This window comes from Xenopus laevis, chromosome 3S, assembly GCF_017654675.1.
Source record: "Xenopus laevis strain J_2021 chromosome 3S, Xenopus_laevis_v10.1, whole genome shotgun sequence".
Classification (NCBI taxonomy): domain Eukaryota; kingdom Metazoa; phylum Chordata; class Amphibia; order Anura; family Pipidae; genus Xenopus; species Xenopus laevis.
Genome location: NC_054376.1, coordinates 113865106 through 113889655, shown reverse-complemented (window position 1 = coordinate 113889655; position 24550 = coordinate 113865106). Strand labels below are relative to the sequence as shown.

At 39.2% G+C, this 24550-nt stretch overlaps 1 protein-coding gene across 1 annotated transcript in view; it reads left to right on the top strand.

Moving 5' to 3' along the window:
- The window catches only part of LOC108712410 (slit homolog 3 protein), a 443629-nt gene that overhangs the window by 373093 nt on the left and 45986 nt on the right, over positions 1–24550 (top strand). Inside the window, exons 20-25 of the mRNA XM_041588752.1 lie at positions 4049–4181; positions 8760–8828; positions 10567–10638; positions 13575–13646; positions 18203–18274; positions 21975–22138. Of these exons, the coding sequence (XP_041444686.1) occupies positions 4049–4181; positions 8760–8828; positions 10567–10638; positions 13575–13646; positions 18203–18274; positions 21975–22138 (582 nt within the window). The remainder of the gene's footprint in view (positions 1–4048; positions 4182–8759; positions 8829–10566; positions 10639–13574; positions 13647–18202; positions 18275–21974; positions 22139–24550) is intronic.

Here is a 24550-nt window from a genome sequence, read left to right as displayed (position 1 = left end):
TTGCATCAGGGGCTATTCTAGTGATAAAGTCACCTGAGGCGGTGTTTGCGATGAAGAAGTGGTGATCGTAGGGTGTTGAGGAAGGCAATAGATATATCAAACAGGAGAGAAAGAAGATATTAGAGAAAACATCAGAAGGAAATTATTGAGTAAAGGTACACAGTAGTTCTACATAGAGATAAGAGAGGTGATGTAACTAGCAGCAGAATTTGTATGGGGTTTTCAACTTGAGATCAGAATTTGGAAATATACAGTATTCTCTGCATTAGAGGTAGCTAGTGATGGGCGAATTTCTCCCGCTTCACCGAAAAATTCGAAACAGCAAAAAATTCGCAAATATAATTAGTGAAGCTCGAAAATTGACGCCCACGTCACTTTTGGACGCGAGTCTGAAGAGTCGATTGCGTAATTTTTGACACCGGCGCTAAAGTCAATGGGAGTCCGAATAGTGTTGACGCGTGGTGATTTTGACGCAAGCAACTTTTTGGATGCTCGTACAAAATTTATTCGACAGTGGCGAAACTTGGACATTTGCCGTGACCACACCAGGTGAATTTATTCGAAGTAGCCAGTACGGAGACTGGAAAAGAGAAGTGGGGGTTGTATAGAAATTACAGTAGAGTAGTCTGCATAGAACATCAACCGTATTTGACCAACTGGAATTCTGACATAGAGCATGCAATGTCCCTGTGGTGCATGAGGAGCCGAAAGACTGTGTGGTTTCTTAGCGGCAAATTAGATGTTTCATTTTCCTAACTATGTGACGCAATTGAATAATAGCTGCTGATTGGCTTCTGGGGTTGCTGGGCTGGAAAAGTGCCCAAAGTCATAACACGTTAAAGAAGGAACAATATCAAGGTCTTCTTGAGCAACCACTGCACCTGATCCTTATGTATCTAGCTTTTCATGGGAGCACTGATAGCTAAAACTAAATTTTTATAGCAGTTAAAATGTTTTTGTAATTCAAGCCATCTCTTCTTAGAAATTCAATTTGCCTGTAACTGTGGAGAGTGATTCCAAGAATCATAGAAAGACTGGTCACATTATTCCAAACACACTGTTTTTCTGGGAAACAAATAAGAACACATGATAAAACAACATGGGGTACACACAGTGTGCACTGATCACAATAAAATTATATACACGCTTATTATATACACAGATTCCATCTGGACCAAAAGAGTAATTTTCTTTTTGTAGGTTTACAGTAAAGTGATAAAATAACTTCTCATGGTTGCCTCTACCTGTAAGAATTTGATTTTCATGAATGCAGAGATAATATAAGAACTTAATATAGTCCAATTGGTAATTAAGATTCAGTGCTCAGGATAACCTTATGCGAGAAATAAGAGTCACAGTAATATTACGGTGGTGGGTCAAGTTTATTTAAGTATGAGAGGAGTCCAGATCCTGGAATGGGAGGCTTTAATGAAGAGTGAGATACTGGTAATTTGGATCACCATACCTGAAGGGAAGTTATTTATGTAAAATTTTAGAATTTTTTAAATTCGATTTTAATTCACAATTCAAATTATATATTATTTATGAAAAAATTAGAATGTCTAAAATTAAAACATCTAAAATTTGATCACATTAAAACCCTGAAAAAAAACCTCGAACATTGCTTGTCAAATTTTTTTGACGCGCAACATTTTTTTTCTCCCAATGGGCATCATTTTTGCAGCGAAACTTTGCAAAACATTTTGCTCATCACTACTATTAACATCTTCAAATAGTTCAAGGGACCTCTGCCACTGACTTCTACATAAACTCTGCAAGGTTTTAGGTGACAAATATTCGAATTTGAATTTTTGAAGGGTCTGACTGTAATAAATCTTGCATTCGAATTCAAATTTGAGTTGTTGGTTTTAAATTCGAAATTGTGACCAAAAAAAATTAAAAAATTCAAATTTACCTTCGTAAATCTGCCCCTGAGTGTGTTAAATGTAAACATAAAATAAACCCAATAGGATTGTTTTGCCACAAGAATTCATGCAGTTTAGTTCCCATCAAGTACAACATACTATTAAATTATTACAAAGAAAAGGGAAATCATTTTTAAAAATTAGAATTATTTATGCCATGACTTTTTATTGTTTAGATTATTCATTTATCTGACATGAAGCAAATTGTTACCATTTGGCCTTAACATAATGGCTTTTAAAAACAGGAAGTGACTATGTTGTTATATGTGGATATAAAATAGATTTGTCTGCACCAAAAAGTTAAGTTGCAGCACTAAAGAAGTGACCTTACAATGATGAAACTGACATACGAAGGCAAACTTATTAGTTCAGTTTATGGAACTCTTACTTATGCATAATGGAAACAGATGAGCTATCTGAAGAATCTTTATAGTATTTCAACATTATTTGTTCAGGGCGTCCCCACATGTAAAAGACTGTTTTTGTCGTATTGTATTATTTATTTTAAATATCAACAAAAAACTTTCAGAATTTGGTATCTCAATCTCTATTTAAAGAGACACACACTGTTTGGGAGAAAATGTGAAACTGTTAGAGAGTGCCACATGTAACAAATGTATAACTAAATGAAAACTATAATAATGGCTAATTTTGAAGTAATTTGACATTTTTATTTCCACATTGTATTTTATCCTTCTTCCGTTCCTTCTGCTTTATACTCCCAAAACCCCCACCCATGATTTTTCTTGTAGCTTTTCCTTAAAAATATCCATCTCCAAAGAGAATTTTTTTTAAAAAATATTAAGCGCTACAGAAGGATCTTGATAACTGAACTCCAAAAAAACTAGCTCCCTAAGCAGTGGTAGAGATTTGTGAGTTAGGTAGATGTTTGTTCTGTTTTTTGTGTTGCCATGTGTGCATTATTATCTAGCCTGTAAGGATTAGCTTTTTCCTGATCTTCTGAACCTTTCGTGTTAAACCTTTAATGTTTAAACATGTAATTGTGGGTTTGGCACCCCTGGGGATCTTGAAGGGTTGGTAGGGGCTTAGCCTAAAAGTCAGTCAGGGCCACTACCAGAGGGAATAGATGTTTTTCTCCTTGATACACCTGAAATTCCAGCTTAAAGGTCAGTTATGGTAAGATTTGGGGTGAATATGTTTTGCAGTCCAATGTATTCCTGAAATCATGACAGAATGACTGAAAACACCAATATTTTCCTATATCCAGGGCAGCTTCTGCCATGAGGCAAGTTGAGAACTTGCCTCAAGTGGCAGCGAGCGGCCAGTTACAAGGGGCGGCAAAAAGCTGCCTCTTGAAACTTTACAAGCCAAATTGCCGAGTTTTAACTAGGGATGCACTGAATCCAGGATTCGGCCAAGATTCTGCCTTTTTCAGCAGGATTCAAATTCAGAATCCTTCTGCCTGGCCAAACCAAATTTGCATATGCAGATTAGGGGGCGGGGAGGGAAATTGCCTGACTTTTTGTCACAAAATAAGGTAAACCCTTCCTACCGCTAATTTGCATATGCAAATAAGGATTTGATTCACTTCGGTATTCGCCAAATCTTCGGCAAAGGATTCGGGGGTTTGGCCGAATCCAAAATAGTGGATTCGGTGCATCCCTAGTTTTAACCCAGAAATTCGGCTCCACTAGTGCAGAGCGTGCTATTGCACTCAATGCACTAGCGATGCTGCCCCCTTTAACCCGCTCCGACGCTGATTTTTAAGCATGCAGAAAAGCATTAGGCCTCAGGCAGTAGCAGTACCAGAATCGCCCCTACCTACATTTATACTTATTTCATGAGCTAAAGGGACCTTGACCAAAAGTTGAACCTTCAAGAGGACCCTGGCAAAAGGTTAGACATTCAAGTTTGGCTTGATCTGAAATAGTTTGACAACTATTGGTTTGGTCTGTAGTTTAACTGGAGAAGATACACATCTGAGAACTTCTACTAAACATTTTATTAGCAGTTTTTCCAAATGGAAGAGAGCATTTTATTTCCTGAGCACATAATCTCGAGGTGCTACACTATACACAAGTAATGACCTGTTTGTTTTATTATATTAATGTTTTCTGTCAGGGTGTTAAAATAAAAAAAATATGTTTTATTATTACCGTCAGGAAATGAGGAAAGTAGCTGTCTTCCAGCATCCCGCTGCCCAGACCAGTGCACTTGTGTGGAATCTGTGGTTCGCTGTGGAAACCAGGGATTAAGAACTCTTCCTAAAAACATTCCAAAGGATGTAACTGAGCTGTAAGTATCTAGTTCTTGTTTAATTAAATGCTTTACAACTGGCATACACTTTAAAAAAAAATTATTTGAATTTCATTTTTTTATTATTACATTTTTTTTCTTCAAAGCAATGAAGCAGCAAACCCGCCAACCTTTGCAAGCATTTTCTAAAAAATGCCATTTGTAATTGTTACATTCACTGTTATTACTGCCATATGCGGCAAATCACTTTATTTTATGCAGAAATAGAAAGATGAAGATTTCTTTGTTTCTTCCTTTTCATCTTGTTCTCAAACAACAGGTCATGACCTTGATCTGAAATCAACTAAAACACCAATTTATATTATCTGGCTCTCTTTTTAGTCTACTTAGGCAGTGCCGCTCGCTAATTTAAGATGTCCAAGCCAAGACTTTGAATTTTATAAGCAATTTCAACTTAAAGGAACAGTAACACCAAAAAATTAAAGTGTCTAAAAGTAAAATGTACTGTTGCCCTGCACTGGTGAAACTGGTGCATTTGCTTCAGAAACTCTGCCTTGGTAAACTGTGCACAAATTAAGGAACAAGTTTTTTTAAAAGCAGTTTTGCATGAACGGAGTCACTTCAATGGTGTAACTCAGGGGCGCTACCACGCCAATGAGGGAAGTTAGAAAGCTCGCCTCAAGCAGCAGCTCCAAGCCAGTTACCAGGGGTGACAAATAGCCTCTCCTGGTAACTTTAAGAGACAATTTTCTGGTTTTTAAACCAGAAATTCTGCTCTTTTAGTGTAAGAGGGCACAATTGTGCCCTCTGCACTCGCGATGCAGGCCCCTCTGGACCTTCTCTGGTGCATGAAAAGGTAAGTATTGAGAGGCGGCAATACAGGAGTCACTTCAGGCAAACCTCTCCTGAATGGGGTGCAGGACCATGGGTCTGCTTAATCTATAGTAGTAGGAGGTATCTGGCCACCTGAGCGAGCTGGTGGGGAGTGGAGGATGCAAGTGGGAAGGGCAGCCAGTTATGGGGCAACTTGCTGTTGCAGAGCGCACCAGGCTAAGCGGGGGGTAGTTATGTTACAAGAACTTCACTTGCATGTGATCCATTAGCTGCAAGTGTATGATACTGCAACCAACTGGAAGTAACACCTCCTCATGAAGGTTTTAATTCCACAGTTCTCTTGTGTGCTCTATTCTTTGCAGCATATGTGCAATTAATCTGAGCTGGATAAACAGGCACATTAAGAGCCAATCATAATTTTGTTGTTACACACACACTCTTTATTTTGTAATGTGTTTGTAGCGCTATAGTAAATTGAGTGCACCTAACTCTACTATATGCTTCACTCCCAGTACATATGCTCTGGATGAGACCTTAAAATCTTAGGGAGTGAACCTTCACAGCGATATGGAAGCAGATTGTAGTGCAACTGTAACTGTAGTCAGGGTGCAATAATTGGGTGCCAGTGGTTGTTATAACTTAACCATAGAACAGATTTATTGAGCATACACTCCTCAGTGGAGTGTACATAAAGAGAACATTACAATGGATAGGCAGTACTCACAGCACCTTTGGTCAGTATGATTCTCCTCAGAGATAGGAACAATACATGCATCTTTGAGGAGGCTTTCAGCCTTTTCCCTAAGTGGAACCTGAGGGGAATACTCTACCCTAGGTCTGTACATTTAAGATGGCCATACATGGAGAGATCCGCTCGTTTGGCGATGTCGCCAAACGAGCGGATCTCCATCCGATATGCCCACCTAGAGGTGGGCAATATCGGGCTGATCCGATCGTAGGCCCTAGGGATCCTAACGATGCCTAACGGGCGGTCGGATCGCGAGACCGCATCAACGAATAGATGCGGCCGCGATCCAACGGGATTTTTTATCCCATCCGATCGAGATCTGGCCGACTTTCGGCCAGATCTCGATCGGTGAAGCCAGTCGGGGGGCCCCATACACGGGCCAATAAGATGCCGACACGATCTCCCGGCAGCTTTTATCGGCCCGTGTATGGCCACCTTTAGTCCCTACTTCTGGGCAATTAGTACCTGGGATCTTAATCCCACTCACAATCCTCAGAGGAGCTGCTCAGCTAACTAACTATCTGTCACTCCTAGAGTGACCTATTAAAGAGATAAACTATACTTACTAAAGCCTATTTAGGTTTAGGTTCCACAGGGGTCCTGTCTGCTTGCTCAGACCAGGACTAGCACAAAATGGACACTGAAAGCATGGCTTCAGAGCCTTTTATATTCTAGCTTAAAGCAGGAATAGGAAACAGTTACCCCTCCCAAATGTATTTTAGGACCCAGTTAGGTGTCTATAACACTAGGGAAACTGCCTGCTCAATAATACTGGGGATGGCTATTTTACACATCCCTACATGTTTAAAAATATTAACTTGTGCATTGTATAGAATAATGTACCCCACAGTAAGATTTATAAGGCCATTAAAATTCTCTGTGGAGTTCTGTACCCTGGGTAATAGCAGTTACTTTGGTTTTATATTGTCACAGAACTCACAGGCTTCTAATATCCCTATAAATTACAGTAGCAATACCATGTATATACAGTATATATATATATATTCATATCACTAAAACAATAGTCATATACCTTTCATATTGACTACAGTGGCATCTCATTCAACACGCTAGTGCATTTGGTTATAGATGTTTTTTTCATTTAAATTGGTATATGAAAACAGTGCGGCCTTAAATATTTTTGTTGAAATAAACAATAGAGCAGCATTATAAAAGTAGAAAACTAAAACTGGTCATTATATAAATCATGCAAAGCAATAAAGCAGTGCAATACAGTGGAAATGCTATTTTCTATTGCAAACAGAAAACCTTGCCTCTCTGGAAATTTCTTTTTTATTATTGTTTCTGTGAGTGTGATTGTAAACTACAATAAACATTCAATAGTTTGCTATGGGACTGCCTTTAAAAACAGACATTTGCCTGTAAGTTGTGTTGATTCTTCAATTAAGAAAACAAAACAGTACTTTGTACTTGATCCCATCTAAGATATAATTAATCCTTATTAGAAGCAAAACCAGCTTTTTGGGTTTATTAAGGATAAGGCCACACTGGGCGTTTTGGGAAGATTTGGTCTCTTTGCCGCGACCAATCTCCCCAAACACCTTCATTCACTCTGCGCCTGCTAAAATAAAAAAACGCCGGCGCTAATCACACGCGGCGATTCGTTTTTGGAAGTCGCCCCAAAGCTTCGGAAAACGAATAGACGCGTGTGATTAGCGTTGGCGTTTTTTCATTTTAGCCGACGCAGAGTGAGGGAAGGCGTTCGGAAAACGAATCGCCGCGTGTGATTAGCGCCTGTGTTTTTTTCATTTTAGCCGGCGCACAGTGAGGGAAGGCATTTGGGGAGATTGGTTGCCGCAAAGACCAGGCGATTAGTCGCCAGGCGACCAAATCTCCCCAAAACGTCCAGTGTGGCCTTACCCTTAATGTTTACATGATTTTATAATGGACTTTATGTATGAAGATCCAAATTACAGGAAAAACCTGAATTCCAGAAAACCCCAGGTCGCAACCTCATTTAATTTAAATAATTCAAAATCTTTACCTTTTTCTCTGTAATAATAACACATGGTATGGAGATTATGGAAAGCCTCCTTATCTGGGAAAACCCATAAAGTCCTGAGCATTCTAGACAGGTTCCAAAGCTGTACTTACACTAATTACAGGTATAATTAAGTTTTGGAAGTTTTTATCATTCCCGAGTCCCGACTTCATATTAGCTTGGCCACGCATACTCTAAATCTGGGTTTCTTCTCACACCAAGAGATGGGTTCATGGCAGCAGTACCTGAACCATTAGGTAACTCTGATGAGTGGGCATTGTTCAATTCAATAAATGCACATGTTGAAATTTGAGCATAATTTGGCACATGTGACGGTTTCAGAGCATATGCTGCCAGAAGAAACCACATATTTTGTTGAGCACAAGTTTATAATCACTTTAGAATAGCTATTGTATTGAACGAAGTGATTTTTGCTAGTACTGTTTAAGAAAGAAAAACAAAGACTATCTTAGAAGGGTTCTAAAGCATAGTCAATAATATGCCCTTAACACAATCACTCTACAACGATGCTTGAGGTCTTGTCTACTAGAGCACCGATTAGTACTGCCTGTATATCGATAATAAATGAATGTGCACGTCTTTTATTTGATGCATATCCAGAAGTCGCCATTGAACTTAGTCACAAAAACAATTCATACTCTTGTTGATTTTTAAGAATAACAAATATGTATAGTTTTGTAACCCCATATAAACTTGAAAAAATGCAACTTTACCCACCAAAAAAAAACAAAAGTTCTAAAGCAGAAACAGCCCCATTATCCTCTGGTAACTAGAATTCAGGAGAATGGCTTTTTTCATTTGTGAGGAGCCATTACTTTATTTCCAAGTGATGAAACAATTATGACAATTTGTTGTTTCTCCATTTCAGTGCTGTTGGCTCTTATTAATGTGCCAAGGCTCTAAGGCTAACGTTGTCCATTTATTTTCATGACTAATAATTCCCTGTTGTTTATTACATTAATGTGATTTAGGATTTGCTTGCTGTTCCTAAAATGACCCTTTATTTATTTAGATATTTGGAAGGGAATCATCTAACATCTGTGCCAAAAGAGATCTCCAGTTTCAAGCATCTAACATTAATGTAAGTATCTTTTTATTTGAGCCGCAATAAACTTTCATTTTGCTTTTTCTAAAAACCTTCTGCCAGCAAGCAGCCAAGCATTTGATTCATTTTTTTCTGTAAAAGTGACTATTTTTAGGAGGCCAACATCTTTTATAGAAGAGTAAAGCAGATGTAGGTCATGTTATTCACTGCAAAGCAATGAAGATGCAACATATGTTCTGTTCCTAAACATTTTAATGAAAAAAGCAATAAACCAGACTTTTTTTTATGTTTTATATGTTTGATTTGATTGATATTGTGCAGAAAGTGAAGACACAAGGTTGCGTTTAGCTAGTGCCAAGGGTCATTGTTCAAAATAAATGAATACCACCTTACCCCAAATCTTTAATATTCTTTTAAATATAAAACATTCTTTTTAAGTGATCTCATTTTCTGCCGTCCTTAGGTAGAATATATTTTTTAAGTGGTACCATAAATGCCAAGAACAGAGTACAGGCCTTGGACATTTTGGTTGTGACTACCATTGTCAAAACCAATGCCATGACAAGCCACTAACTCAGAATGTAAGCCATATGTCCAATAGTAGCTTCAATTAGCCTCCCTTTGCTTATGTGAAATAATTTGAATTTGATTCAAAGTTTTTACAGTAGACTATAGATTCTTGAAAAAAATATTTAAATGTTCAGGTATGGGATCTGTTGTCTGGTAACCTGTTATCTAGACAACTCCAAATTATGGGAAGGCCATCTACCATAGACTCATTTTTAGCAAATAAGTTTGTCTCCTTTGGAGGCAAAGCAATCCTATTGGGTTTAGTTAATATATAAACCATTTTTAGTAGACTTAAGGTATGGAGATCCAAATTACCCCAGATCCAGAGCATTCTAGATAACAGGTCCGATACCTACCGTATATACTCGAGTATAAGCCGAGTTTTTCAGTCCCCAAAATATGCTGAAAAACTCTACCTCGGCTTATACTCGGGTCAAGCGCAAAAATGGTTGCCGGCGTCCAAGAATAGTCGCCGGCGTCCAAGAATAGTCGCCAGCGTCCAAGAATAGTCTCCAATAATATTCGCCGCCATCCAAGAATGGTCGCTGGCATCCAAAAACGAGACGCCGACACCTCCAATGGGAGCAGAAACCCTCAATTTTTTGATTGAAACTTACCAGAAGCTGCTGCATTTCTCACCCTAGGCTTATACTCGAGTCAATAAGCTTTCCCAGTTTTTGGAGGTAAAATTAGGTACCTCAGCTTATACTCGGGACGGCTTATACTCAAGTATATACGGTAAGCTTTTATGTTACATGCTTTTGTTATGGGGATACTGATTTAGCTGGTACTCAAATAATTCTTGGTCTAATGTTCACAGTAAAAGTAATGTGTTCAGAATGTAAATGACTGGCCTAAGTTTCTAACTTGTCTAGGAAGGCTCTATTGGGGAGATGTAATATGTTTTGTTGGCGCTAAAAACGTTCACAAACGGCTTTGTTAACACCAAAAGCTTCTTTCTCATGAATAAATGCTACTATGCTATTCTATCTTTCCTCACCAAAATCATCCTTTGATACTTCCTTTGTTGAAACATTGAGCTTTACATTGTACAAAAACTGTTGTAACCCTGTTTTATTGAGTTTGTTGTTTTGTGGTAGCAATTTACGCATTCTTTGATCCGTGGCTTAAAACACATTTAGCTTGTTTTCAAAGGGTTGTTGCAGACATCTGCATTCATGTTTTCTTGTATATTTTTTCCTAGTGACTTGAGCAATAACAGCATCAGCGTGCTCTCTAATTACACCTTCAGTAACATGACTCAGCTGTCCACATTGTAAGTATTAAACCTTATAATGAAAACAAATAGGCTGCTGGCAATATCCTCTAAATGATTAGCTTATATGAATAACAACCCTTCAGGTGTCTGCCATTTTCAGTATATTTGTTTAGCAGTAATTTCTGAGAAGCTGAGAAGAATTTGCTCCTGTCCAAAGAGTTGACCTTATTTATTTAGATATGTCATGATGAACCTTTGTTCAATAAAACACTGAAGTTGGCCACATAGAGAGCAACATGGTGGGCGACTTTTCTGCTGTCCATTGTAAAGGGCCAACCATCAGATCACAGTGGAGTATCTTTAGAGGTTCAGATCTTCACTGCTAAGGAGCTGTGGTCATCTTGGCTGGTAAAGGAGCTCAAACCAAGAGGAGTAGCATTTCCAGCCTACTTCTTTTTTGAGCTAAAGATCTGTTTTAGCTCAGCGTTTAGTTGATCCAGAGAAGGGCGAAAAAAAAAACATCTGAAGCTTCTAATTATCCTCAGTGAGGTTAAACAACTTGACTCCAAAAGGATAATCAGACCTGTCCCTGGATCAACTTTTATTTTCCTAATACGTAACCCAGCAGCTAGGATTGTGAGCTAGGATATAACTCGCACAGTGATTTAGAGGCTGACTTAAGAATGTTTCAGAAGTGGCAAAGGCAGAACTCTGTGAGAAACCCCCACAATCTTAGTTACTGCACATACCGACACAATAAAAACATAATCACGTTTGTTTGCCTTTGCCATTCCTCAAATGTCAGGTACTGTATATACATATGGAATCAATGGAGAACATATTTTTAATGAAACACAATCTGCTTTATGTAAGGTCATGCAAGCCATCAGTGACTTCTCATTAGAATGCTGTCAGGTGCAAACATCACTGCAACAAGCAATTTTTCCAGAGCAATTTGGGGGGATTTGAATATAATGATTGTTCTGGTTCACATTATTTTTAACCATCAGCCTGGTGTTTTTACAGAATCCTAAAGGAAAGAAATCAGATCTAAAAATAGCAATAATTGCTCGCTTCCAAACGTTGTCTTATAGATAAATATAGAAAGCTTGGTAATCAGTTATACAATGGGACTAAAGGACCTGTTTATTAAAACTCAATTTTTTTCTGGTCGAGTTTTTAAAGGAAAAAAACTTGAATTTTAGAGGGAAAAAAGCAGAAAACCTTTCTGCTGCAGTGTAACTGGACTTTGGTCACCCTGGTGGTCCCACATCATTAGTATTTGCATCACCATCAATTAGGAAGACAAATAGAATTAATTCATGCTAGCATTGCATTAGACTAAGTAGCAGTAAGGTGCTCCAGCATCTAAAAATTGTTTCCCCCACCAGAGGTTTGGGCTAACAGAGCCTGCTTTCTAAATGGGGGGAACCAATAGTATGCCCCCTTTCAAGTTAGGATCAGGGGACATATTGACTGAACTACGCCACATGTATGTGCATAACAAGCAAACTCTGTTATTATGCACCACTTGTAATGGGGACAATTTTTGTTGATACACAGCCTTTCAATTGATGCTTACAGGTCAGTATGAAATTGCCAGCTCCTGGGGCTGGAAATTAATTTTGAGAAATCTTGATATTTTTAGGTAACAGCATCCCAAAACTCCTCACAGATCACTTGTAAGGTGCCAACTTGCTACCATAGGGTATAACAAGGAGCAGCCCAACGTCTGGTCCTCTGTGATGACTCTGTATTTACCGCCTGCTTTAGTTCCCCAAATTCAGTGATTTGGAATAAACTGTGCCATCCTCAGGTCTTGGGGATGGCTGGATACTGACCTGACAGTATCACTTTAACAGCTTGATAACATGTCAATGTGTTTCCACTAATTGCTGTTGGGAAAGAAACCAATGGCATATATAAAGGGATTCTGTCATGGGAAAAAAAGAATCAGTTAATAGTGCTACTCCAGAAGAATTCTGCACTGGAATCCATTTCTCAAAAGAGTAAACAGATTTTTTTATATTCAATTTTGAAATCTGACATGGGGCTAGACATTTTGTCAATTTCCCAGCTGCCCCTGGTCATGTGACTTGTGCCTGCACTTTAGGAGAGAAATGCTTTCTGGCAGGCTGCTGTTTTTCCTTCTCAATGTAACTGAATGTGCCTCAGTGGGACATGGGTTTTTACTATTGAGTGTTGTTCTTAGATCTACCAGGCAGCTGTTATCTTGTGTTAGGGAGCTGTTATCTGGTTACCTTCCCATTGTTCTTTTGTTTGGCTGCTGGGGGGAAAAGGGAGGGGGTGATATCACTCCAACTTGCAGTACAGCAGTAAAGAGTGATTGAAGTTTATCAGAGCACAAGTCACATGACTTGGGGCAGCTGGGAAATTGACAATATGTCTAGCCCCATGTCAGATTTCAAAATTGAATATAAAAAAATCTGTTTGCTCTTTTGAGAAACGGATTTCAGTGCAGAATTCTGCTGGAGCAGCACTATTAACTGATTCATTTTGAAATTTTTTTTTTTTAATTATCTGCTAAAATACAAGGCACACAGAATGGTCTGGGGCAATCTGCCAGTTGCAGTACTAAAACAGAATCCAAATGACTGAAATATTCCCCAGGGCCATGCTCAGACTGAAAGTTTGTGAAAACCACCAATGCTGGCTGTAACATGGTTCCTGTAAGCAGCAATGGAGGGAGACTGCAATTGATTTTTGGCATTTTGATGCTGCAGTACTCAAAGCAAACCCTGTGATGATGAACACACGTGGAACTACACTTGGAACTACAGGCAGCCAGTTTCCAAGAACATTCGATAAAACATTATATTGCCACTGTTCTGCACTTTTTCTTGGCATGCATCTTCTGACTCTCATTATTACTGTACTGCAAAGAAGGAAAAAAAGGGTTTTGGTGGTTAGTTATAGTGCACATGATATACAGTGCTCCATTTCCTCTGTTAAATTGTCGTATTTTTTGCTAGGATATTGAGCTACAATCGGCTGAGGTGTATCCCAGTGCATGCATTTAATGGCCTGAAGTCTCTGCGAGTGCTGTAAGTATCACGTGTTCGTCCGATGTTCCAAGATATTTCCATCTCTAGATGACAGCAGGCACACTAATAAGCAGATGGCTTTGCATTAGCCTAGAGATCCAGAAGTAGGACTATAGAATTGGTTCAGCTGCACTCGTGCACTAAGTGAAACAAAATGAAACAGATTTTAATATAAAAATACTTAATACATTGCTTCAGATATTAATATAAGCAGTCTGTGTGTCCTTAGCTAATCACTGCACTGCTGGTTCCGACTGCATGTGTCATTCAAAACAACGTTGCAATAGATAGCTACAATCCACACATTCCTTGCATATGCTCCTACAGGCAGCATTATGGACTTTTTGGAAATTGAAAAATGCAATATTGTTTGTAGTCAGGGCCAGCAGTGCATAGAATCCTAAAAGACAGACATACATACTGTCTGGACATTTTTGATGTGTGACAGATGATAACAAACAGCAATGGTATGAGATCAATAGATGTGCCCAACTTCTTATTTGGAATATAATTGTGAACAGAGATACAGTAAGCTGATGCCTGGTTTCATAGGTTTTAAGATCTAAACATGATTAAGCTGGCCACCCATGCCCAGATTTGGTTAAATTTTACCATACTTCCCAAACATCTGGGGCATGAATCAAAATTTCTGCCACCCGAAATAAAATGAAATCAGAGCCACATCTCTAATGGCTCATCTCTAATGGCTACTCTTCTTTTTCTATTGTTCTGATTGCTCATGCAGTGGACGTGAACAGAACCATGAAAAGACTATTAATGTGCATGGAGGGTTTACCCACGAGCCGAGCAGGTTCGGGCCTACCTTGGCACACCACTTTTGGGTTGCACTCTTCTGCCTGCTCTTGGGTTGAGTTTTTCCACCTGCTCTCCCAGCCCAAGACCTTACACTGCCGGCTTCTGGCTTCCAGTTTTATAGAAGTGTGTCTGTCCCCGCCCCTTTTGTGAGGTCACCAATGGTGCGGGTCTATAAATGTAGAAGGAAAGCCAGATTCAGTCAGGCACGGGTCAGAGTCGGGTGCGGGTCGAGGTTTTCTGGACCCGCACATGACTACAGTGGATGGCTTTGGGCACCCATGATTTGTAGTAGCGCAGGAGTCCACACCACATTAGATTAGTTCTGATGCTTTTTTGGTGAATACCATAGCAGGTAATTGGAGACAAGTGGGCATAAGTTATTGCCTTCATGGACCGAAATGAAAATGAAGTGGAAAAAAACTGATTGAGCAAGAAATACTCTAACGAAGTATTTCTTAGTAAATGTGAGTTTTTATCCAACGTGAAAAATGATCAGCCATTATAACAGTTTCACATGGGAAAAAGAAATCTGATAAATCTGCTTCTCATTATTGCATAATTATTATTTACACAATCCAGCAACATGGGGGATAAACAAACTGCAAAAATGAGTGCAGTCAAGGCGTAAACAGCTTGGGCATTTCTTTGTGATATAGCTGATTTATACATTCCTCTGTATAATTTATCTTAAAATGTGAAAACGTTTACCAGACTTAGTAGCAGGAAATTACCGGCAGTTTAGTATGTCTGTCAGCAATATGTTACTGAATTATATCATATGCATCTCCAACATACACCTACTCCAGATTGGCTAAAATGCAAACTGGAGAGATGCTAATAAAAGCTAAATAACTCAAAACCACAAATAAAACTAAAAATGAATGTAACTAAATTAAATGAAACAATGGAACCCATTTGCAAATCGTCTCAGTATGAATATCACTTTTTACATCATACTAAGGGGTATATTTATCAAAGAGTGAAGGTAGAGATCGCCACAGTCCTCTAGAGTGAAATTCCGCCACTCTCCATTCATTTCTATGGGATATTTAAAAGAGTATTTATTAATAAGTGAAAGTTTATCCTTTGATAAATACCCCTTTCAAAATCCCATAGAAATGAATGGAGAGTGGCAGAATTTCACTCTAGAGGACTGTGGCGATCTCTAACTTCACTCTTTGATAAATATACCCCTAAAAGTTCATTCAAAAGCGAACAACCCCTTTAATAATGTTCGTATAGACAGTACGGATAGGGCAGTTCAAAGAGAAGTTGTTTTGCACTGGGAGGTAGCATAAGACAAACAAGTTCAATCTAAGAGGGTTATTTATTAAAGTTCGAATGCCCAAAACTCAAAAATTTGAGTTTTTTTTAACTATAAAATCCGAATTTTTAGTGAATAAAAAAACTTGAATTTTTCATGATTTATTATATCCAGTGATGGGCGAATTTCCCGCGAAATCCGTAAAATGTCAAAAAATTTGTGAAATGGCGCTCGCATCAAAAATGGACATCGGCGTCAAAAACTAGATGCTGGCGCGGTTTCGCTAATTTTTTGCCGTTTCACTAATTTCGCGGGAAATTCACAGCAAATTCGCCCATCACTAATTAATGTGGATGGTAAAAGTCAGAATCTGAAAATCCAGCATCTCAGACCTGCTGAGATTGAATATAAGTCAGTGGGGAAAGTCCTGAAGATATCCTGGGTTTCGTGAAAAAAATCCAAAGATTTTGTGGTGGTCAGGCGGAATATTAAAAAACATTTGAACGATTCGAATTTTTTATGATTTTTTTCTTGTTTTTCAGGAAAATGTATTGATAAATAAGGGGAAATAACCCGTGTGGATTTGGTCGGAGTATATTTCAGAAAAAATTTGATTTTGATAAATAACCCCCTAAATGTAGACTTAGAGGTCAGAAGCAAATCATTCCTGCTCCAAATGCTCCTGATATTTATGGTGCATTACTGTTGTCTCTTGAGTCCTAGCAATCACAATGTATTCAATATACACACGTTACCACCACCAGTCTTCAACATGGACATTCATGGCTGTCTTGTGGAATATTGCTCCATCTCCATTGAATTTATATTGGTCCGGCAGAGTGTAATGTCAGCCGCTAGTCTTGCCACAAGTCATCTATATTGCTATGAAAAAAATCAATTCTCCGAAGAAGAGAAAAAATGTGACAACGAGATTGACAGTGTGCAATCTAGTCGTTGTCACTTATTCATCATCTGCGTTCTTATGAGAGCTGGAAAATGAAAGCATCAGCAAAACCGCTTCAATATCTCTTTTGTTGACTTTAGATAGAGCACATGTGCAAATCTGCCTGAAAATGGGTTTAAGCCACAGTGCTCGTGCCCTAACGCCGCCATCTAGAGGTGTTCCAGCATAGTGTTGTAGATCTAAAGGCAAAATATCCCAATGGATTTTAAAAGAAATTGTTATCCCCTCATTATAACTACATTTCTAGAAATCTGTTATATACAAAATAAGTAACAGAGGATCTTAAAGGTGTTGTTCAGCGTTAAATTTACATTTAATATGATTAGTAGAGAGTGATATACCTGTAATTGGTTTTCATTTTTTATTATTTGTGGTTTTTGAGTTACTTTCTAGAATAAAAAGAGCAGGCACTTCCAAAGACCAATCCTCCAGGCAGGCTTGTCAAATCATAAGCAGTTTTATTACGGTACACAAGGATACAGCCTTATGCGTTTCAGATTATTCAGATACTTAATCGTAGGCCTATGATTAAGTATCCAAATGATATGAAACGCGTAAGGCTGTATCCTTGTGTACCGTAATAAAACTACTTATGATTTGACAAGCCTGCCTGGAGGATTGGTCTTTGGAAGTGCCTGCTCTTTTTATTCTTCATGGTGGTCCGCTCCCTTAGCTGAAGGTTCAGGGCGGTGCACCTGGACCTCTTCTCTCAACTGGTGAGTTTTACTGAGACCTGAGAATTTGCTACATATATATAGTACTACTATCAACGAGTGTTCATTGTTTATTTACTTAGCTTTTTATTTAGCAGCTCTCCAGTTTGCCATTTCAAACTGCCCTAGCAACCATGAATTGATTTGAATAAGAGACTGGAATGTAAATAGGAGAAGGCCTGAACAGAAAGATTAGTACAGGTATGGGACCTGTTATTCCATAATTAGGACCTTTATACGTTGTTAATCATGTAAATATTAAATAAACCCAATAGGCTGGTTTTGCCTCCAATAAGGATTAATTATATCTTAGTTGGGATCAAGTACAAGCTACTGTTTTATTATAACAGTGGAAAAATAAATAATTTTAAAAAATGTTGATTATGTGGATAAAATGGAGTCTTTGGGAGATGGCCATTCCGTTATGCAGAGCTATCTGGATAACTGGTTTCTGGATCACGGATCCCATACCTGTAATACAAAAAAACAATAACAATACATATGTAGCCTTACAGAGGATTTGTTTTTAGATGGGTTCAGTCATCCCCATGTGAAAGCTGAAAAAAGCCAGAAGCAAGCAATTAATTAAAAATTAAATAGAAAAGAAAAATGCGAAGACCAATTGAAAAGTTGCTTAGAATTAGCCACTCTATAACATATTAAAAGTTACCTTAAAGCCTTTAAAACTGTGGCTAAAATATGGGCTTTAATGGTGTTTAAAATCAGGAAACCTGTGAGTTCCTGTTTGAAAATGTTCTTTTTTAAAAAACATTATACTGTATTGTTTTTGCATCTTTAGAACACTTCATGGCAATGATATTTCAACGGTCCCTGACGGCTCCTTCAGCGACCTCACTTCACTGTCACATCTGTAAGTAACTTGTCTTATCTGCATGGATTTGCCGAAACCAAAGCAAATATGTACGGGCCCTGTTGGATTCCAGAGCTCTGATATATTTGGATAAGAATTCAGCCGACAGTTTGGCTGTATCCCTATTTATTGCAATGAACATCTATCTCGTTCAAGGGAAGATTATCCGGGACAGCACGAGTATGTTTTATGTCATGTTCTGCAAGGGAAAGTAATGGAAAATGCTGAGTTATAGTTTTTTTTGCTTGCATGTGACATTTTTCATGGGAGCTCTGTGCCATGTGGTTAACTATTTTCCATAGCAGATTCCAGCAATGCAGTGTTCCCCCTACACTCCGGTGGCCGGAGATGTTTCACACATCAGACAAGGAATTGTTTCATTGTGGTGAATAATTGGCTGCCAATTCAACCACTGAACTTTCAGCAAATGTTTTTTTTTTTTTGTTCACTGATCAGCGGTATTTGAAAGACGAGCTCCTTGCAGTGCAATGATAATGTTTGCACAAGTCTGAATTAAAAGCATTTCCATAACATCGCTTCTGCCTTCTAGCTGTGTCAGTGGCAAAAAAGCTGCTCCTATAAACCCAAAATTCTTTGTCTGTGATGTATAATCTCTGTAAAGCTTTGTGACTTACTGTATATACTCGAGTATAAGCCGAGTTTTTCAGCCCCCAAAATATGCTGAAAAACTCTACCTCGGCTTATACTCGGGTCAAGCGCAAAAACGGTCGCCGGCATCTAAGAATAGTCGCCGGCGTCCAAGAATAGTCTCCAAGAATATTCGCCGGCGTCCAAGAATGGTCGCCGGCATCCAAAAACGAGACGTCGGCACCTCCAATGGGAGCAGAACCCCTCAATTTTTTGATTGAAATTTACCAGAAGCTGCTGCATTTTTCACCCTCGGCTCATACTCTAGTCAATAAGCTTTCCCAGTTTTTGGAGGTAAAATTAGGTACCTCGGCTTATACTCGAGTATATACGGTATGTTGGAACTATAGAGGGTTGGAAATAGGGGTAGGGGAGCAAAGCATGTGACTTGAGACTGTGGGTCATAGAAACAATCAGAAGAATCAAGGCCAAGTAGAATGTGCCTCAAGTGTCTGTCAATTCCACGTGGCTCGACTTTGATGCAATATAAAAAATAGTAATAAAGAATAATAATAAGCTGGGGGTTATTACAGGACGTACATAGACAGTTAGGGCCACTGGCACTGATCTTAAAAGAGTGCTCTTTGGTGTTTGATCCCCTTGAACCGTCTTTCAATTTCCGGTTTAAGATCACCTTGAACCCTTTCAGCACTTCTTACACAAAGTGACTTGACCTCAATCAAAGAATAAACCAGATCCGTAGAATCTACAGAGCTGGCAGTCATATCATGTGCATATCAATCAGCTTCATGCATTTTATTGCCCACTCTATGGTGAATACAAAAATAAAATGGTCGCAGACATCTGCTTTGCGTTTTGGAGCCTGGACCTATTGAATTGATAGAGCACAGCCTGAGTTGTATTGCGCTGTATCCAAGAGGGGTCAGTGGGAGAAGGCAAATAGGTGCCCCTGCGCGGCAAACAGCCATCTAATTCAGACGCATAAGTTATGGTGCATCAGGAGGTGCAGCCCACATTGAGACAATGTTCTTACTGCCTGCATTATGCCGATAATAAGTACAATGTTCTACTGTACCTCCTGATGCTGATTTTTGATTTGCTGCTTAATGCACAGACCACCAATCCCTGGGACACAAGTGATCAATGAGAGCTAAGAGGCAAATTCTTACCTATATTTGTTGATGCTTGCAGATTATTATTTTTTTTGCAATGTGAGTTTTTGCATTTTTGTTGTTAAGCTGGGTTAGTTAGTGTGCAGGGCCACCATGTTTAGTCTTCTGCCAGTAATCCATTGTACCCATTTAAGATGCACAGCATAGTAAACTCCGAAAAAATAGTATACAGCATATGAGAAAACAGGGGGCCTTAATGGTTTAAAGTAGCTATATGCAGAGATAATTAATGAACATAAATAAGTCCTGGGGGCAGGAGAAAAAGTCCAAGTACTCCAAGGGATGAATAAAAAATGGTTCTATAACTCCAATAATATAACAAATGTTCCACGTGGAATAATGCCTCCTTAGTAGCGATGGGCGAATTTATTCGCCTGGCGCGATTTTGCTGCAAATTTGAGCATTTTGCTGCCGGCGACAATTCACGGGCATCAAAATTGATGCACATTAAAGTTAATGGGCGTCTGTGTAATTGTAGCCGGCGTCACAATTCTCGCCCATTTTGCGAATTTTGACGGAAATTCACGAATTTCGTGGTGAAGCTAAACAGGACAAATTCGCCCATCGCTACTCCTTAGTCTTCTGGTGCCAGGCAGGCAAAGATCTACACATGAACATAAAAGAAGGGGCAAGCTCTTACAATGTAGCAGAGAGTAATCTCTTATCTGAAAAATCCATTCAGTGTGTTCCCAACTTGTATTTTAAGGGATACTCTCATGGGAATTTTTTTTTTCAAAACACATCCGTTAATAGTGCTGCTCCAGCAGAATTCTGCACTGAAAACCATTTCTCAAAAGAGCAAACAGAATTTTTTATATTTAATTTTGAAATCTGACATGAGGCTAGACATATTGTTAGTTTCCCAGCTGCCCCAGTCATGTGTCTTGTGCTCTGATAAACTTCAGTCACTCTTTACTTGCTGTACTGCAAGTTGGAGTGATATCACCCCCCCCCCAGCAGCCTAACAACAGAACAATGGGAAGGTAACCAGATAGCAGCTCCCAAACAGAAGATAACAGCTGCCTGATAGATCTAAGAACAACACAATAGTAAAAGCCAGGTCCCACTGCGACACCTTCAGTTAAATTGAGTAGGAGAAACAACAGCCTGCCAGAAAGCAGTTCCTTCCTAGTGCTGAAAAGCACATGACCAGGCAAAATGACTTAAGATGCATCTACTCACCAATATTACAACTAAAAAAATTACAGAATCCCTTTAAGACTCCAGTATGTTTTTTTTTTTTACAAAATCTCTTTTTCTTCTTTTAAGAGAATATTTTCACAAGTTCTCAGTAGATTTCATTCAGTTGGCTATTTTTATAACTTATTGAGTATATCATTCCTGCTAACACCACAGTTCTCCCGTACTGGTGAACGCTTGTAGGAAGCGAGGGATTTGTGCCGCGCACGAGTGTTTACAAATAAGAGCTGACAGCCCTGTCACTGCAATTTCTCCAAAGGTTGGAACCATTTTAAATATTAAAGAGCACTCTCTTTTCCAAGAAAAATGGCTTCATTCTGGTTTTATACGCTGCTTTTATTTCCTCTCTTCCTGATTAAAAACTCAGGGAGCTTTTTCCATACACAGTTCCTCCGTGCAACAACATTTAATTATATTAGATGTGGCTGTTTGAATTGCCATTGCCCTTTTCTTTGTTCTGGAGATAATGGGAGCCATTGTCATTAGCAGTACAATAAGAGGGGAGCATTGAGTAATTATTATTAACACTGCTGCTGCTAACCTTTTTCTCTTTTTATTACTTTATTTCAACTTCCAGCATATCAAAAAGTGGTTAATAATAGGCTTTTCACATAATGTTGTTTGGGGAATTGTTTACCGAACAGAAAGCCATTGAATCGTTTGTACAGTTAATATGAGATAAATTCCATGCACTAATTAATGTGATTCTTTCTTTCCAGTGCACTTGGTACAAACCCTTTATATTGTGACTGCAATTTGCGTTGGTTGTCTGAGTGGGTTAAGGCGGGATACAAAGAGCCAGGCATAGCCCGGTGCAGCGGGCCCGAAGACATGTCTGATAGACTATTACTGACTACTCCAACCCAGAAATTTCAGTGCAAAGGTATGAAGGGTACCTGGGGCTAATGCATAGTGTGTGCTACACCGAATGTAACCATTAATAAAGTATATATTTATTTTGTTACCTGTGTCAATTTGGATCTCTAGCAAGAAACATTTTCATTCAAAAATGGCATCCATGTGCTGTTTTCTTTAACACAGAATTTAAGCGGCAAAAGCAGGATTATCAATAAGGAGCTCAGTTGATTGGATCTAATACCGTCTAAGAATGTACCTGAATTTCTAAATGTAAAATGTAAAAACTTACAGCACCAGCAGCTTTTTTTCAAAACAGTAATCATCCAGGCTTTCAAAACATAGGAGCTCCCCATCTTGGATTTTGTTAGAAGTGTCAGTGACCCTGCACATGCTCAGAGCAGAAATCAAGTCTGTAGCTACAGGGCGGATTATTAAATTTTGATGCAAATTGTACTGGTTACTGAGCAGCCAGGTAATGAAAATCTGCATTAATTACTAATTAGCCTTGTATTGTGACATTAATATCTTATGCCTTATACCAGTGATCCCCAACCAGTAGCTCGTGAGTAACATGTTGCTCTCCAACCCCTTGGATGCTGCTCCCAGTGTCCTCAAAGCAGGTGCTTATTTTTGAATTCCAGGCTTGGAGGCAAGTTTTGGTGCATAAAAACCAGGTGCACTGCCAAACAGAGCCTCAATATAGGTTGACAATCAACATAGGGGCTACCAAATGGCCAATCACAGCACTTATGCTAGTGTTGCTCCCCAACTCCTTTTACTTCTGAATGTTGCTCACGAGTTCAAAAGGTTGGGGATCCCTGCCTTATACAGTACATACAGAAAGTCTTTGGTTGGATTGGAGAAAAAAATGTAACTTTAATTAAATTTTAATTCAACATGCCAAGGATTTATCAAATATATTGATTCAATGTTTGTGCAGAGAACTTCAATTCTTTTACCCTTTTCAGCCCCATAGAATATACTGTAGATTCTACAGCACCCACATAAATAGGGCAAAGTGGCCTTTGACTGTAATCCTGTAGCAATTGCTCTGCTGTGTGTTGTAATGCGTGACAATTCACTGCCTCGGGGTACATTCTCTAACGTTAACTTTTAGCATGTAGAGCTTAGAATAGTGATGGGCGAATAAATTCGGCAGGCGCAAATTTGCAGGGGGAATTTACGCATTTTGCCGCCGGCAAATAAATTTGTCAAACTGCGCGAAAATTCACCAGTGTCAAATAGGTGGAATAGTGGACCACGTCAAAACTGTCACGCATCAACATTATTCGGACACCCATTGACTTTAATGTGGGCGTCAAAATTGACACGAACTGACACGGGCGTCAAAATTCGTGTTTTGCTATTTTTTTTTCGCAGGAAATTCTCGAAACAGGACAAATCCGCCCATCACTGGCTTAGATGTATCATTTCTTTAGAGCATATTAGGGAACTTTTGCAAGTGCCCCAGCTAATAAATACAAGAGCACTAATTGGTGCAAAGGGTACAGAGTACTCATGTCTAGGGCTGCACCTTGCCCTGGTTTAAAATTAGAGCAATTAAACCAATTAAAGGGCTGCCTTGCAGACACAGGCAGACCTCTAATAACCTTTCTTGCTGAATGAGGCACAAGCAAAGGGCATCCCAGGCCTCCTTTGAATTCAGTAGTGCCAAATGCAGGCAGCACTGTTTCCAGAGTCAGTTCTTTGTGCTCTATTCTAGGAGTGCAAAGAGCTGTGCCTTAGGGTACAACCTAAAGGGCAAGGTGCACCTTGACCTTTGTTTAGTTAAAGGGATTCTGTCATGATTTTTATGATGTAGTTTTTATTTCTAAATTACACTGCACATAATTCACTTTATTATGTAAAATTTTATTCCTGCAAGTGTATTTTTTTTTAAATTTATAATATTGGTGTGTAGGCAGCCATCTCAGCACTTTAGGATGGAACTGCTTTCTGGCAGGCTATTGTTTCTCCCACTCAAAGTGGGACTTTCACAGATCTACCAGGAAGCTTGTATCTGTTACCGTATATACTCGCGTATAAGCCGAGTTTTTCAGCACCCAAAATGTGCTGAAAAACTTGACCTCGGCTTATACGCGGGTCAGCTAAATCCCTGCACATACCGTAGCCAGTCCCTCACCGGCCGCAGATACGAGGCTCCTTCCGCGGCCCCAACACACCTCCCTCTCCCATAGCGCATCGGGAGACGTAGCGCAGCTCCTCCGTCTGGTGCAGAAGATGCAGCTGATATCAAAGTTCTGATCTACAGTCGCGCCTGCTTCTGTCGACATCTTCCAGTACTTAAGGTCTAGCTCACAGCGTCGCGTATTGTCACCAAACCTACTTGTGCCACTTCCCTGTCACCGGCTTGTATATACAACCTAGTCCTGTCTCTTACTTCTCCTCTTCCCCTACCCCGCCTAGGGAACATCCC